Source organism: Schistocerca cancellata, chromosome 4, assembly GCF_023864275.1.
Source record: "Schistocerca cancellata isolate TAMUIC-IGC-003103 chromosome 4, iqSchCanc2.1, whole genome shotgun sequence".
NCBI classification, from domain to species: Eukaryota; Metazoa; Arthropoda; class Insecta; order Orthoptera; family Acrididae; genus Schistocerca; species Schistocerca cancellata.
The window spans coordinates 202,023,222-202,041,712 of record NC_064629.1 but is presented as its reverse complement, the minus strand read 5'-3'; the positions used below and the strand labels follow the sequence as shown (position 1 = coordinate 202,041,712).

General features: G+C 39.9%; 1 protein-coding gene across 5 annotated transcripts in view; it reads left to right on the top strand.

Annotated features, from left to right (window-relative positions):
- LOC126184591 (peroxisome biogenesis factor 10-like) overlaps window positions 1-14,923 on the top strand; it is a 121,589-nt gene extending 106,666 nt beyond the window's left edge. For 4 of the 5 annotated variants that reach the window (XM_049927030.1, XM_049927031.1, XM_049927029.1 and 1 more), the window contains exon 5: window positions 14,390-14,923. In XM_049927030.1, coding sequence (XP_049782987.1) covers window positions 14,390-14,740 — 351 coding nt within the window. In that variant the 3' untranslated portion in view covers window positions 14,741-14,923. The remainder of the gene's footprint in view (window positions 1-14,389) is intronic. The other variant, XM_049927028.1, reaches the window with a different exon arrangement.
- The last annotated feature ends 3,568 nt before the right edge of the window (window positions 14,924-18,491 follow it).

Here is an 18,491-nt window from a genome sequence, read left to right as displayed (position 1 = left end):
GCATAGGCCGAGTAAACAAGTATCTGGGCTCGTGCTATTATCCGACTGGGTTCGGAGTCTGTATAGTCGAACTAGGAATGCTATGACTCCAGAGGCACTGCAGTCACATCACTTAGAGTGGAGTTGCGGATCACTCCAACTCTTGATAGTGAACAGCTGGGGGGATGCCAAATCCCTCCCCCTTTAAAAGGCATGTAGGGCCAACAATTCACAGGTCTGTGTTGGAGTTGGTGAGTCATGGGATGAGGAGTGACGGGAATCGCAGCCTGGTGTTCCACATGGGCACTCTCCTCTGGGACATCGTGGACAAAGCTTGAAGCACCTGCAGACCAATTCTCCATCAGAGATGGGAGGTCAAAAACTTGTTTGCTGATTTGTGTTGTCTGTTGCTCAGTGTTACAAAGGCATAGTTGCATGGGTGCTCTGGCACGGACCACGAATAAAATGCCTCAAGCAGGGATGCCTGATTGCCAGCACAGGCTGATGAACTGGCATGCATTGTGTGTTCGATGGCCAAATTGATTGTTGGCCAATAGATGTATCACCATGCCAGCACTTTCATATACCAAATTCCCTAATGGAATGTGTGTAACAACTGCAGAATGCAACATCAAAATGATGGTGGAATAACAACACAGCAATTGTGAGCTTCTGTAGTGAGCAGCGGGATCCCACCTACAATGCTGAGCCTATCATGAAGTTTGAAATACATCTAGAGCACTAGGTCTGACCTGCAGGATAACGCTCCAACCATTCTTGCTGGCTTGCTGTAATGATCTTCCACAAGATTGGATCCTGTGTTAGGCCACTGTGACTTCCCATGCTGCAAAAGGAAATTCATTGAAGATACTGTGAAGGCTCTGGTTCAGCACGATACAGATTGTCTTCTGCTGGTTAAAGTCGGTGTTGGGACCCACCCGTAAGTGTGACGAGGCATCCACATTCACATGCTGTGAGGTTGGTCTGTAGTGAATTTCTTAGGTATAATTACTCAGAAACAGTACCCAGTGCCATAAACACTGCGGTATTTTAGCTTGGATCTTAGCCTGGAGACGAAATAATGAGATGTGCAGTTTTGGTCTCTAAGGAGATGGAACTTATTGCCATACAAGAAAACATGGAACTCTTTTGCGCCATATGCAATCATGAGTGGCTCTTTCTCAATCCAAGGATAATTCCTCTGTGCTGCTCACAAATTCTTAGAGGCAAACACAATAGGGTGCTATGAGCCTTTGGGATTTTTGTGAGAGAACAGGGCACCAGTGTCATATTGAGACCTGTCAGTAGCCAGAGTCAAAGGTCTACTTGAAACGAATGTGGCCAAACATTGTGTGCAGTGGTGGTGTTGCTTCAATTTCTGTAATCCCAAGTGACATGCTACTAACCACACAAACTACACCCTTTTCTTGTGAAGTTCAAAATGGTTCAAATGGCTCTGAGCACTATGGGACTTAACATCTATGGTCATCAGTCCCCTAGAACTTAGAACTACTTAAACCTAACTAACCTAAGGACATCACACAACACCCAGTCATCACGAGGCAGAGAAAATCCCTGACCCCGCCGGTAATCGAACCCGGGAACATGGGTGCAGGAAGCGAGAACGCTACCGCACAACCACGAGCTGCGGACATTGTAAAGTTAATTCTGCAGATGGAAAATGTGAGTAGTCCATTGAATGAATTTTGTATATCAGTTTACCTTCCCTAAGAAATGACAGCAGCTTCCTAACATTCTTAGGAATTGGAAAATTTTCTATTGGCTCAATATGCTGTGCTGTTGGAACAATACTGTCCTTATTTAGCACACCCTAAGAATTGCACTCTAGGACAAAAAAAACTAAATTTCCAAGTTCAAAACACAGTGCATTGGCTAACAGTTGCTGAAAACTGCCAACAAATTTTGCAAATGCTGTTTTATTATGGGGCCAGTAACACAAATGTCATCCAAATAATTGACACAGCATGGAATGTCTGTGATAAGTTTCTCAAGAAAGCACTGGAAGACTCCTGGAGCTGAAGCTACTCCAAATAGCAATCAGACTGGTAAATCCCAAAACAAGTATTTAGTACTAAAATCTGTCAGGACGTAGAGTCCAGTGGCAACTGCAAGTATGCATCTCTGAAATCAGCTTTGAAAAAATACTAACTGTCTGCCAACTTAGTCAACAATTCCTCAGGACACAGCGTTGGATAAAAATCTGTTACACTCTATGCATTGATTTGTGTACTTGAAATCACAAAAAAATCTAACATCGCTATTGGGTTTCTGCATCATGACCACTGGGGCTCATTGGCTTGATGAAACTGGTGACGCCACCCCGAGACTTTGCCATCTGTCAAATTCTGCTGTCGCTTCATCTTGCATAGCAAATGTCACGGGGTGAACTCAACAGAACTTAGTTACTGCCAATGGTTTTAGTGTTACATGGGCTTCAGAATTGGTGGCTCTACCCAGTTCATTACAAAAAAGTAGGTCAAATGGCTGCAGTAATGCATCCAAGTCTTGAAATTGTACTGTCTGAGACACAAGGTTAACTTTATTGACCACTTCAAATACAAAAATGATGAAAGCATCTAGGCCAAAAATATTTTCAGTAACTGTGAATTTACTACCAAAAGCATGAGCTCGTATAATGCATTTGTGTGTTTGGCTATGACTAGTAGTTGTCCCCGCAAGGGAATCTGCTGCCCTCTATAAGATACATTTTTGCGCTGAGAGCACTGTAAGGGGACACTCCAACTGGTGGTAAGTATCAAGAATCTAAATTAGACTGGCTCAGGCCCCTATTTCTAATTGAAACTTCGTGCAACACCCAACTATCTCCAAGTCTGTTACGATATAGTGTGGCTGTAGGCCCACTGACACGCTTGTGGGCTCAATTGGAAACACGGGAATGTTGACCCACAACACCATTCGCTATCTTTTGCTGTGCACAGCTGCTAAATATAAAGTGGATCATCCATTTGCAAAGAATTAGGTTCATTGTCACCTCTAGTGTAATGACAAGCAATGTGGGTGAGACTGCTGTCCAAGTGTGACACTTTAGAGGGATTGTGCTCTGTACTGTGATCTCAGTGACTCTTTCATCAGAGATTGAGAGTAGTCCAATGTGGTCCATGTCTGGCCTCATGATGTAGGAGAACCTCTTCTGTTACTTCCAATAGTTGCAAAACTACCATAGGCTACCATAGACTATCACAAGTAAGTGTAGAGTATGGTGGTTTTTTGTAGTAGTCTTGGTCAGTTAACACTTGAGTGGATGTGCCAGTTTTCATAACACAAGCAAGCACACAGTGTACTCTACACACATAAAAAGAACAATTGTCTTATGTCATCAAGATAAACATGTATGAGCAAAATCACAGTTTAATCATAGTTTATTTAAACAACAATAAAATAAACTTATATGAAGTAAATCAATCTTTAATTAAACAATAATAAAATAAACTTTCATTGTATCACTATGTTGCTGTATACAAGTGTCACTCCCACAGTAATGACCCAGCCAGAGCATTAAACAGTGCAGTTGCATCAGATCCCAGTCAAACTCGTATTTGATTACTAATTATCTCATAGGCAGCTGCCTCATTGTGGGTTTGTGCTGCTAGCTTGGAATGTGGGTCATTTTCTTGCACCTCAATTGTAAAACAACAATGGAATGGTAGAACATAATGTTATTTGTGGGTGGCGCACTTTATACATAGGTATGCCCACTCCGGGGTTAAAATTATAGCAGTGTTACCTGTACAATTCAGTTCAATTTATTAGTGTCCTTGTAGTACATCATCAAAATGACATAGGACTTGTCAGTAAACATTACAATTTAAAATACATGTACATGAAAATTTATAATTGAATTTACTTGTCACTTAGACATTACAATTTTAATAGAACTATAAGAACATTAACATAAAAATATACAAGTAGGATAACAACATACACAAAAAAGCTAGTGATTCTCACATCAAAGATTATTTTCATTCTTACATTAACACTGTTTCACACTTTCATAGAAACAGCAAGTATTTAAATGTGATCAATTACACATATTTATTATGTCAGGGAAATATTAACTGTGCTTTTATTGTCAATGATTCATAAACTCTTCAATACTGTAAAATCTATTGTTCAATAACATGTTTTTTAATTCTCTTTTAAATATGTGCAGTTTTGGTATTATTTTTAGTTCTTTGGGGAGAGCACTGTAGAGGATTTTGGGTTGGTATAGTACATTTTTGTGATAGATAGCTGTTTTATGAATTTCGCTGTGGAAATCATTCCTATTCCTCGTTTCGTAGTTGTGAAATTGTCTGCTTAATGTAGAAAATTCCTCGTATTCTTTTAAGAAACGTATGCTTTCATATATGTATAAGGATGGTAGTGTCATGATTTTTAATTCTTTGAAAGCATGCCTACAAAAGTCTCTATATCCTATACCTTTTATTATTTTGACTGCCTTCTTTTGTAGTCTAAATGAATGTTTTGTTAGACTGTTGTTCCCCCAAAACTGTACACCATATCTTAATAAACTGTGCATGAATGAGAAATAAACACATAACACTGTTTTAATATTACGAGCTTTTAAGCATTCTAAGTATATAACATGTTTGACTTAATTTTTTGTTCAATGATAGTACATGCTTTTCCCATCTTAAGTGTTCATCAAATCATACTCCCAAGAATTTAGTGTATGATGCTTGTTCAGTCTTACACTTATCCAGTTCTACTGTAAGGTTAGTTTTTATTTTATTTGTAATATGTCTGAAGTTGATCCACTTTTTTTTGGCATTCACAGTGAGTCTGTTTTCATTAAACCATCTGTCTGCTTTGTCTGTTGTTAAGGTGACTTTTTCCTGTAAGTCAGCTTCACTATTTGCTTTAACAAACAAACTTGTATCGTCAGCAAACAGTACTGCCTCTGCTTCAGATAGTTGACTTGGTAGGTCATTGATAAACATTAAAAACAGTAATGGCCCTAATACAGATCCCTGGGGTACTCCGTACAAAACTCTCTCGAATCTTGATGAATATGTCCTATCTGCATGGCTTATCTCCACCTTCTGATACCTGTCCGACAGATATGATTCATATCATTTGTGGGCAACTCAATGTATCCAATAGGCATATAACTTCCAAAGCAGTAACTTATGGTCAATGACATCAAAGGCCTTTGATAAGTCTAAAAACAATCCACAATTTAATTCCTTTCTATTTATGGAATTTAGAACAAGTTGCAAAAAACTGAAGATAGCTGTTTCAGTTGATTTATTTTTACGGAAACCATTTTGCGCATTAACCAATATTCTATTCATAATAAGAAATTTGTATAGTCTATGATACATTATCCTTTCTATTATTTTTGAGAAACCTGACAACATTGATAAAGACCTAAAGTTCCTAACATCATATTTATCACCGTTCTTGTAAAGTGGCTTTATAGTTGACATTTTAAGTTTTGATGGAAACACCCGTCTTAAAAGATTCATTTACACTCCTGGAAATTGAAATAAGAACTCCGTGAATTCATTGTCCCAGGAAGGGGAAACTTTATTGACACATTCCTGGGGTCAGATACATCACATGATCACACTGACAGAACCACAGGCACATAGACACAGGCAACAGAGCATGCACAATGTCGGCACTAGTACAGTGTATATCCACCTTTCGCAGCAATGCAGGCTGCTATTCTCCCATGGAGACGATCGTAGAGATGCTGGATGTAGTCCTGTGGAACAGCTTGCCATGCCATTTCCACCTGGCGCCTCAGTTGGACCAGCGTTCGTGCTGGACGTGCAGACCGCGTGAGACGACGCTTCATCCAGTCCCAAACATGCTCAATGGGGGACAGATCCGGAGATCTTGCTGGCCAGGGTAGTTGACTTACACCTTCTAGAGCACGTTGGGTGGCACGGGATACATGCGGACGTGCATTGTCCTGTTGGAACAGAATGTTCCCTTGCCGGTCTAGTAATGGTAGAACGATGGGTTCGATGACGGTTTGGATGTACCGTGCACTATTCAGTGTCCCCTCGACGATCACCAGTGGTGTACGGCCAGTGTAGGAGATCGCTCCCCACACCATGATGCCGGGTGTTGGCCCTGTGTGCCTCGGTCGTATGCAGTCCTGATTGTGGCGCTCACCTGCACGGCGCCAAACACGCATACGACCATCATTGGCACCAAGGCAGAAGCGACTCTCATCGCTGAAGACGACACGTCTCCATTCGTCCCTCCATTCACGCCTGTCACGACACCACTAGAGGTGGGCTGCACGATGTTGGGGCGTGAGCGGAAGACGGCCTAACGGTGTGCGGGACCGTAGCCCAGCTTCATGGAGACGGTTGCGAATGGTCCTCGCCGATACCCCAGGAGCAACAGTGTCCCTAATTTGCTGGGAAGTGGCGGTGCGGTCCCCTACGGCACTGCGTAGGATCCTACGGTCTTGGCGTGCATCCGTGCGTCGCTGCGGTCCGGTCCCAGGTCGACGGGCACGTGCACCTTCCGCCGACCACTGGCGACAACATCGATGTGCTGTGGAGACCTCACGCCCCACGTGTTGAGCAATTCGGCGGTACGTCCACCCGGCCTCCCGCATGCCCACTATACGCCCTCGCTCAAAGTCCGTCAACTGCACATACGGTTCACGTCCACGCTGTCGCGGCATGCTACCAGTGTTAAAGACTGCGATGGAGCTCTGTATGCCACGGCAAACTGGCTGACACTGATGGCGGCGGTGCACAAATGCTGCGCAGCTAGCGCCATTCGACGGCCAACACCGCGGTTCCTGGTGTGTCCGCTGTGCCGTGCGTGTGATCATTGCTTGTACAGCCCTCTCGCAGTGTCCGGAGCAAGTATGGTGGGTCTGACACACCGGTGTCAATGTGTTCTTTTTTCCATTTCCAGGAGTGTATAATTTCAGTGAGATGTGCGGCTATGTTTTTTGCACTTTGCTTAATGACTTTGTCAGGAATCCCATCACACCCACATGACGTTTTATTTTTTAACTTATTTATAGCATTTAATACCTCTGATTCAGTTGCTGGATAAAGGAACATAGTCATATCATTCATGGGAATTTTTACCTTGCTTTCGGAATTGCATTTAGTTTTAATTAAATTTATGGCTATATTTGTGAAATGTTTGTTAAATATATTGGCAATCTGAAGTGGGTCCTTAACAGTTTTACCCCTACTTTTAATGACAAAGCTGTTATCTTTTCTTTTGTGTCTACCTATATTTTTATTCATTACCTCCCAAGTTGACTTTATTTTGTTGTTACCTTTCTCAACATATATGAATCATTATCAAGCTTCTTAGCTGCAATTATTACTTTCTTGTACAGGCTTCTATAACATTTCACATGTGCTTTCAGTGCTACATTCTTCCTGGCTGATTTATTTAACTTTCTGAGAGTGTCTGATGACTTTCTAATCCCCTGTGTAACCCATGTTTTGGTTTTATGTTTAGTTTTGACTCTTTTTTTATAGGAAAGGCAACATCGAAGCAGTGTTTGTAGCTTTCAAGGAATGAGTCAAACTTTGTGTTGACATCACCTCTTGATTCACTACCCCAGTTGTTATTTTCCAGAATGTAATTAAAAATTCTTATGCTGTCATCATTTAGGAATGTAATTAGGCATTTAGGAATGTAATTAAAAATTCTTATGCTGTCATCATTTAGGTGTGTTGAATACCGTTCAGTTGTTACCTCATTTCGATCTCTTTGATTGCTTGTGTGATCAGTGTCATACTGTATTCTCTTAGAAACCAGGAGCAATGAACCATCTAGAAGCTGAATGAGCATAAGTAAAAGACATGTAACCTACAGAATATTTTTTTTTCCACATCATTATCTTTCTGTCCACTATTTCAAAATAAATAGTGTTTATAGCGAAATTGAAACTGTCAATGTTTAGTTCAGGTTTTACTTGGAAGTTGTTGATTTTTTTATGTAAAACATAAGAATGTTGTAGTTAAAATTAAGAAAAAATTACAGATTTATCATATAGCACTAGAAAATGCAATTTCCTCGCAAAAATGTAAAATTAAAAACACATTGCACAATGAAAACATATCAAACATCACTTCAGTACTTCTTTGAGCTTATATAAATCATGTTTCTGTTATTTATAAACAGCTTTTGTACTTATCAATAATAATAGGAAACTCTTGCCCTTTGGTCATGAAGAAGATGAAGAGTACAAAATAACAACAATTCTTATATAATTTTTTTTATGCTTGTTCATGTAAACTGTACTTGCATCAAAAACAATTGCTTTGGTTACATAAAAATGCAGAAGTTACTGAACCAACTAACTTTTATAACCTATAAAATTCAATTTATATTTTGTGGGGATATAAAATACCCAATGGACTAACACTGAATGATGTGCAGTTCTCATTATGTGCAACGCAAACAAAATAAAAAGAGACTTCTTTATTTCCCAGTTTCTCTTACACGCCCATTTGTGTATCTTTCCCTATTAATGCTACCAATATTACTCATAATCTTACCATTTATTAATTTATTTATGTATATCGCAACTGTAGCCATCTGCCATTCATCTGGATACACATTTTTCATTGCAGCAATCATCTCTTCCAACTCCTGCATATAACATAGGATCTGAATATGCTTATGCTTTCATCTGTACTGCCCTTTCTGGCATCAGTTGCACCACCAGATGCAAAGTTATGGAGTCAGTTTAGGAAGTGCTACAATGTTTAAAGTCAAAATTACATCTGTATGCTAACCCCTGTAAGTCAGTGAGCCATGCTTATGATGTTGATAGAACTGTAAGCAAGCAGTTACCATGTGCATTTGCTGACCATAGTAGTGTGTTAGTAATTGACACAGCTCTGCAAATTCTACTTTTTTATATTCTGTAAGAGGCTGCAGTTTCTATGCTATGTCATACAAACAACTACTACTGCACCTTACCTGGCACTGCAACCTAAAATGGTGTAGTTAATTTTTCCACCTTTCTGTGGTATCTGCAAATAGGGCTAGCTGTGCAGGGGACCAATAATGAATGTCATAACAATAATTACTGAGACAGAGTGTTCACCTTTGCAATCAGTGGGCAGTCCAGTCCATTATCTTAAAACGAAGGCCAAATGATGAAATAAGTGGCTTGTGGCCAGTGACGGGTAGGGACTTTGTTCCATACAAAAGAACATGGAACTTTTAACATCAACAATGATAGCCAGCACCTAGTTTTCCACCTGAAAATAGTTTATTTGTGCCATTAAAAGCATGTTCAATGTGTAAGTGATGGGCTGCTCGGTGCCATGTGGGTTTTGATGTGATAGAACTGCATCAATGCTTCACTGGAATGCATCACAGGCCCCTGTTAATGGATTACCTTGTGTAAAAGGAGCCAAACAGGGTGTGCCACGGTATAGGTGCAAGTTCATAGGTTGGCACTACGACACCGACACCGACGACAGCACCCTCTAGCCAGCGCCCTTCAGCTCTGGAGCGCCGCTGCAAATTCTACCCATTTGATGCTGAGGAGAAGACCTAGCAACATGTTTTTATTTCATAGTGGGCGAACCACTACTTGTAACTGTATAACTTAATACATCTGGCTTCGCACATACGTGCTCCTCAGTGCAAAGTTAGGTATTCACGTTATTATGTATTCAGTTAATATTGTGATATAGTAAAACCATTTATAGGAGCAGTACCGAGAGATTTTCACCTTTTCCTGCTCCTACTCACTTCCTATATTCGGCCTACCCATTCAGTTTACAGGAACAGACCCACGCGTCACCTTCCAGGCAGGATACAAAACAGGGAGTGGATCAAAAACACTGTTTGAGAGACTGAAAAGGTCATTTATAGTCTGCAGACCACATGCATCTGAGCCTTTTTAGTGAAGTCGGTTAAAGGGGATGGCAGATGTGTACATGCTGGTGAATGAACTTATCATAATAAGAAATCTTGCTCAAAAAGGACTGGAGCTCCTTCAGGTTTGGTTTGGGTGCTGGCAGGTTGACTATGAATTTGACGTATTAGTTATTAGGGATGAGGCCATATTTGCTAAGCACATGTTCCAAAAACTACACCTTCGCAGCAAAAGGACTACATTATTCCAACTTGTAAGAAGGGCCATTCCTCAGAAGGCATTAGAAAACCATCTGTAGATTCCGCAAATGCTCCTTTCACATGGAACCTGTGACCCAGATGTCATCAAGGTAGTTGACACAACAAGGGATCTCCTAAATCAGAAGCTTGAAATACCTTTGATAAATTCCTGGGCCCGACAAAACTCCAAAGTGCAAACAGATAAGGGAAAACAGTGGTAGAGGCCAAATGGGGTGTTGAACACCAAGAAGTGCTGAGAAACATATCCAGTGGGAAATGTAGGCATGTGGCACAAAAATCAATATGGGGAAAATGCTGGTTCCCTGACAACTTCACCAACAACTCCTCCAGACACAGAATGGGACATGAGTCCATAACACATTGCGCATTGATCATTGTTTAAAATTGCTGCAAAGGCGCATGGCGCAGTCTGGGTTCTGAATCAATACCAAAGAGGTGGCCCCTGCACTATACGAAACAGCAGAAATGACACAGAGTGCCTACCCATGCTGCAACTTGGTCATGACCTTATCACAAATGGCGAAGGGAATGCAGTGGGGGTGACAAAATTTAGGTATTACTGACAGCTTAAGGGAGACATGGCCTCGGCACTTTGTCTGACCCAAGGCATTTTCAAACAGCTGGTCATACTACCATAGTAAAGAGTCCAAATCATGGAAGGGGAACCGGTTGGGACACTAAGTGGACTTTGTCAATGATCTGCAACCCAAAAGTGGAAAAGGCATCCAGCCAAAAAAAAAATATTTTGCACCAACAGTTACTTTACCACCAACAGCATAAGTTGCCGTTCCACATTCTTATAACACGGTGAGATGAAGAATAACCCTTGCAATGGAATACACTGTTTACTATAAGATACCAACTGATGTAGTGGTCATTGCAATGCAGGGCAGCTCAAGGGCTTGTACGTGTCTAAGTTAATTAGGCTAACCATTTTCCCTGTGACTACTTGGAACTCAATCAGCTGCCTATTGATGACCAACATAAGCAGAATACACCGGGATGATGCTTGTGGAGTATATTACAGTCTCTGAGCCCAGGGAAAGCAGTGGGGACTCTGATGACTGATCTGCAGCTCCCCAACTGTCACAAACTGGTGCCAAATGAAATGGCTTACTTTCTGGCATAACCCACACGTGGCATCTATGTACACACAGTCCTGTCTAATATGCACCAATTAAAATTGGAACAGGATCGATAATTTGCCCTTTGAATGGAAACTGATGCAGAAGGGGAGTGAGACAAAGAGACTGAAAAATGTTGCAAGCAAGGAACGTGGCTCTTCAACTTACACATACCTCCCAAACTTGCCACATGTGAAGATGGTCAGCACCAAGACATTATTGCACTCAAGTTGTTTAAGCTGTCATCATACAGTGGCTCAGTGGAAGGAAAGGTCACTTGACTGACCTCTTGGGGAACTAGGGGCTGTTTACCACATGTATCCAACTTTACCACCTGCCAGTTGTTGGGAAGTATGTCCCTTGCCATTGCCATAAGTTCATGTGGTTCAGCAATCTGGGCAACTTTATTTAAGGAAACATCAGACAAGGCCAATGCCCTAGTTTGGACCTCAGACCTCAGAGTTGGGTGCTAATTGGACAATCATTTACCTAGTTAGTATATGGTAGTACATTGAGGTCTCTGAAACTGAGACTTGCAAGAGAGACTTTGCAGGTTAGTGATCCAGGTAGCATGTAACTGACGAGTGTGGTTGTGGTGTTGGTAAACTGCAATCATACCAACACCTCATGAGTTTGATGCCAAAAATACTGCTTGAGCAACTGACAGTTTCACAAAGTTAAGTTTTTCATGCTTGGCAGAGAGCTACAAATTTTGTATGATTTGGTACAACCACATGCTGGTGGGCAATAATAAGATGGCCTTATCAGCTGGACTGACAATAGTATTACTTGTCAGTGTAACAATATCCAGCAAAAAACATCTGGATTAGTGGTTTTGCTCATATGATGCTCTGCACGTGCTGTTCATGGTAGTTTTCCTCACTACTCTGTTGCGGCTGCCAGGGATACTAAGGTAGTGATATTGGACGCTGTGGTCTGGTGTGAGGTCAGTGCTCTAATTCATACTGAAGGTGTTCAGTTGTGTTCAGGTTGGGACTCTGGGCAGGCCAATCTATTTCAGGAATGTTACTGTCCACAAAAGAAAAAAAGGTTCAAATGACTCTAAGCACTATGAGACTTAACATCTGAGGTCATCAGTTCCCTAGACTTAGAACTACTTAAACATAACTGACCTAAGGACATCACACACTTCCATGCCCAAGGCAGGATTTGAACCTGCGACCATAGCAGCAGCGCGGTTCCGGACTGAAGTGCCTGGAACTGCTCGGCCACAGCTACTGTCCACAAACAATTGCCTTGAAGATTCTGCTTTATGATGGGATGCATTGTAATGCTGATGCAAATATTCATCGCCTCCAAACTGTTTCTCTGTTGTACACAGTACACAATGCTATAAAATGTCTTAATATCCTTGCACATTTAGTATCTTCTTAAGTGCCATAAGGGACCACACCATAACCATGAAAATCACTCCATACCATAACGTCACCTCCTTTCTACTTCACTGTTGGCACTACACCTGATGCCATCCTTTCTACTTCACTGTTGGCGCTACACCTGATGCCATGTAATGTTCTCCAGGCATTCGCAAAACGCAAGCCCTTTCACTTGATTGCCACAGGATATAGCACTATTCATCCATCCAAATCACTCATTTCCAGTCATCTGCTGTCCTGTGATGCCACTCTTTGCACCATCTCTAGTGACTCTCAGCACTGATTACAGAAATGTGCAGCTTATGAGGATTCGCTCAGTCATTGTAACCCATTCTTTTTAACTTCCTATGCACAGTCATTGTGCTAGATGGACTACTTGTAGCACTTTGGAATCCATGAGTGATTCCTTTTACTAATTTTGTGTCATTTTTTTACAACTTCCCTCTGCAATATCCAGAAGTCCCTGCAGAACTGATTTAAGCTAGGAGAGGGAGGGGGGGAGTAAAATTAAAAATCATGTAAAAACTTGAAGTAAATCGGTCACAAACGTTTTGAGATTTTTGCTAATGATGTGTCCTCTTTCTATATTATTATCTATTTATTTCTAATATCACATATATTTAAAAAATGTGTACCTGTACTGTACGTCTGTCTGAACGTTTATTAGAGTATGACATAAAAATTTGAACTAAATCAATCAATAACTTTTTCAGATTTTTGGTAACAATATTAAATGACGATTTATCTTTCTATAGTAGTATAGATTGTTTACATGCATTCTTTTTCTAAGCGTTTATTCACGAGCCCTTCCCTTCTCTCTGAAAAATTCACATTTCCTTTTTATACTGGCTTTTGTTTGTCAGTCTTCAGATTTTTTGCTTTCTGCTCTTTGCATTTCAGTTCCCTTGCCTTTCACATTGCTCTCTGTTTCCAAACTGAATTCTGGAAGAAGACACCTGTCCGTTTTCAGTTTTTTCTGTAGTTGTGCATTCCATCATTTATTTCCATGTTCAGTTAGTAAGTGTACAGGAAGGAGGATGAGTAACTGTGATACAAAATAGGCTCTGCCATACTTTGTATGCTGGCTTGCAGAATACTTACACATATGTAGCTGGAGGTGTGTATGCCGATGTAGATGAAGCCTACAAGTGTTTGTCTTATCATTTATATTTCCACTATGAATGGCAGTTAATTACATGTACATCACCAACTGAATTTATTTGTAAATTAACATAACATAGATATTGGTTTTATGTGTACACTTTTCTAAATTTTCTAGCGTATGATATCATGAAATTTTTTTTCGGAATATCATAAACCTAACATCAGCATACATGCTATGTAAAGTATAAAATAAATCCAGCTGATTATGGAGGTATAATTACAGTGTACATTTATTTTTATTTTTTCAAATTAGAAAATTATATATACAAGACCAACATGTTACATTAATTTTAAAATGAATTAACAATTATTGTGCTACATTTCTCCAAAATGCATAGTGGCTGTATAAAGAAAGGGCAAAATTAAATTGACAAGCCAGTGTAGCCTGTTTGCATAAATTTTTGTATTTGTAGAATAAGTCATATTAATTGTACTGTAAAATAACACACAAAAAACAAATGTAAGTCAGTGCTCAGATTTGAAGTACTACTTCTGAAAAGAAAATTTTAGTTATAAATATTGAGAATTTAGTGAATCTTAAGTGAAAGGCTAAATTATATAACTAATTGTTTCCTTTTCTTTTTTTAGGTTCTTCATCACCACTGGATCAAAGATCACAGCACAGATACCGTATTCAAAGCAGTGTTAATTTCATCTGTTACATACTTATTACTTGCATTGTATCACGGATATAGAAAACTTTTACATGAGTTTTCACATTCAGTAGAAAAAACACAGTATTCTACTAATATCCAAAGAATTAAAGGACATACTTGTTCATTATGCTTGGAAGAATTAGCCAGTCCATCAGCTACACCATGTGGTCATGTGTTTTGTTGGTCCTGTATTTTGGAGTGGCTGAAATCACAGGAACAGTGCCCTGTATGCAAAGATGGTGTAACTCCTAACAGAGTGATAATGCTACAGAATTTTCCATGAGCTAAAATTTGATTACTTCTTTAATTATTGAGGATTGACAGTTTATAAACAATGCCATCCATAGTGATTGTGATGTGATGAGATTACATATGTTTCTAGTCCACTTCCTTCTGTACATGGAAAAAGCTGTTCATAATTAAAATTAAACATCCAGTTTTTCAGTTCTTTGCTTCCTGGAAGTATATCACCTGAATAACCCCTGTTCTCTGTTAGTCATCAAAGCTGTAAACATTTATCCACTCTTCCTAAAATTTCAGCACAGTGGATTGATGATTAGATTAGATTAGATTGACTTTCATTCCAATTGATCCGTAGTGAGGAGGTCCTCCAGGATGTAGAACATGTCAGAAAAACAATAATACTTGACAAATATTTACAACTGAAACAAATAAGCTAATGTACCTTCCACAGGTCCCAAGTGGAATGATCATCATTTTTTTAAATGATCGCTATATGAGAGTATCATTTTATAAACAGTCATTTACTAAGATCACATTAATGCGATGAATTTAAAATTAAAAAAAAAGTTTTTATTTATTTATAAGGTAATAAACATATAATAGAAATATATAGAAGTTGAAAGATACCAGGGTATAGTGACTGCATGACTAGCTTGATTGTATGTGCAAAAAATAATGGCTTACATCATTATAAAACACAAGAGAAAGACAAAGAGAAATTGTGACTATGTTAAAATGTTGCCAGACTGTGTGATTTTGAGTGTTGTAAACTTCATATTTAGCTTCTTGGAGTAGACAGAAGCAGCCCCTTATAACATTTAGTATTGTGAAACAGATTTGTTCAGTGATGGTAGAAATGATGGTGAATGGTGATTTGTGAAGAACCTTCCATGCTGCTTTTGTGTGTGCTATAACTTCAAGTCGAACAAATATATTTCAAGGACGGCGCAATACATGAACGTCACAGATCAAGTAAACAGAGTAAGACGTGTGTACATTTTAACAGTCAAATCATAACTGAGTCCGAGTCTAGCAGCCGCTGGCTGGCTGGCCGCTTAGGTGGCGCTGTTGCTGCATGGCTGGCAGACAGCGCTGCATGTAGAGGACGCGCGTAACTGCACGGCGGCACTTTGAAAGATCGGTGAGTCTCAACAGTGTGGCCATGACACCTTTTTGAAAATGGCATCTGCTCTTTGCAGTAAGAAGATGGTACAGATAATGTTAATACCCTCAGACTTCAAGAAGAATATAATAATCCCAATCCCAAATAAAGCAGGTGTTGACAGATGTGAAAATTACTGTACTATTAGTTTAATAAGTCACAGCTGCAAAATACTAACGCGAATTCTTTACAGAGGAATGGAAAAAGCTGATAGAAGCTGACCTCGGGGAAGATCAGTTTGGATTCCGTAGAAATATTGGGACACAAGAGGCAATACTGACCCTACGACTTATCTTAGAAAATAAATTAAGGAAACATACGTTTCTAGCATTTGTAGACTTAGAGAAAGCTTTTGACAATGTTGATTGGAATACTCTCTTTCAAATTCTGAAGGTGGCAGGGATAAAATACAGGGAGCGAAAGGCTATTTACAATTTGTACAGAAACCAGATGGCAGTTATAAGAGTCAAGGGGTATGAAAGGGAAGCAGTGGTTGGGAAGGGAGTGAGACAGGGTTGTAGCCTATCCCCGATGTTATTCAATCTGTATATTGAGCAAGCAATAAAGGAAACAAAAGAAAAGTTCGGAGTAGGTATTAAAATCCATGGAGAAGAAATAAAAACTTTGATGTTTGTCGATGACATTGTAATTCTGTCAGAGACAGCAAAGGACTTGGAAGAAAAGTTGAACGGAATGGACAGTGTCTTGAAAGGAGGGTATAAGATGAACATCAACAAAAGCGAAACGAGGATAATGGAATGTAGTCGAATTAAGTCTGGTGATGCTGAGGGAATTAAATTAGCAAATGAGGCACTTAAAGTAGTAAAGGAGTTTTGCTATTTGGGGAGCAAAATGACTGATGATGGTCGAAGTAGAGAGGATATAAAATGTAGACTGGCAATGGCAAGGAAAGCGTTTCTGAAGAAGAAAAATTTGTTAACATCGAGTATTGATTTAAGCGTCAGTAAGTCGTTTCTGAAAGTATTTGTATGGAGTGTAGCCATGTATGGAAGTGAAATGTGGACAATAAATAGCTTAGACAAGAAGAGAATAGAAGCTTTCAAAATGTGGTGCTACAGAAGAATGCTGAAGATTAGATGGGTAGATCACATAACTAATGAGGAGGTATTGAATAGAATTGGGGAGAAGAGGAGCTCGTGGCACAACTTGACTAGAAGAATGGATTGGTTGGTAGGACATGTTCTGAGACATCGAGGGATCACCAATTTAGTATTGGAGGGCAGCGTGGAGGGTAAAAATCATAGAGGGAGACCAAGAGATGAATACACTAAGCAGATTCAGAAGGATGTAGGCTGCAGTAGGTACTGGGAGATGAAGAAGCTTACACAGGATAGAGTAGCATGGAGAGCTGCATCAAACCAGTCTCAGGACTCAAGACCACAACAACAACAACAACAACAACAACAACACCGTCTGCCCATTATTAGTGGATGAGTGTCTCTTCAATAGTAGGAGAAATCAAAGTTTGATATAATACAACATTGCATTGTAATAATAAATGACTGTGTGCAATGAGGATGTAGGACTGATGTAGACTTTACTTCACTGCCATGGATATGAATACAGGCATTACACTGTTGCAGAGGGAAGAAATAGAGTACTGACCATGCTAAAATATCAGACGTAGTAAAAACAATGAGCATAGTAAAGGTGTGTGAGGTGGGGGTGGGTATGGTTATTCATTTTACAGATAATTTTAAATTTTACCCTTTGCTTGTTAAGCTATAATTTGTGTGAAACATCCATTACATACAGTCACCACATACACTGCATGCTTCTGATCTACTTTAGAGTTTACCATAAATTCACATAATTCTAACTTCAAAATTTCATCCAGTATAAGGAAAAAATCCATCAATAAGCAAGATGTCATTATGTGCCTCAGTTCTTGACACTCAGGGAGGCGCAAACCATATCCAAATTTAAACATGTACCCTGTCCTCTTCAGCATCTTGTGCGGAACAACTGCTGTCCAACCATTCACTCAGCCTGCAATCCATGTAAGAGCAGTCATCACTCTCTCTTGCAGCTTCTTGTGCTGCAAGCCATTTAGGAGAGAGAGAGAGAGAGAGAGAGAGAGAGAGAGAGAGAGAGAGAGAGAGAGAGAGGGGGGGGGAGGATGATAATAATAATAATAACAACAACAATAATAATAATAACTGTATTCAACATAATATGATACAAAGATGATTTTTCTGCATTTGTCAGTTCATTACAGATGAAATTTTGTTGTACATAATTATGTTTTACACTGATCAGCCAGAACATTATGACCACCAATCTACTATCAATACAAACCCATCAAAGTGACAGGAGCATCACCAGGTGAGGAATGACTGCTAGACAGACGTAGGCACAGTGCATATAGTATCAGTGAGCGTACTGTCTGTGTGTAGGATGGGGGAGGTGTATGATCTATCTGAGTTTGACCGAGGCCAGTTTGTGATGGCCTCGAGTCTTGGCATGAGCATTTCGAAAACTGCACGACTTTTTGGCTGTTCGAGGAGTGTTATGTCGAGTGCCTGCAACACTGGTGAAACCAAGGTGAAGCAACATGCAGATGTAGTGGGTTTGGGCAGCCACCCCTATTACACATGTCAGTTGTTGT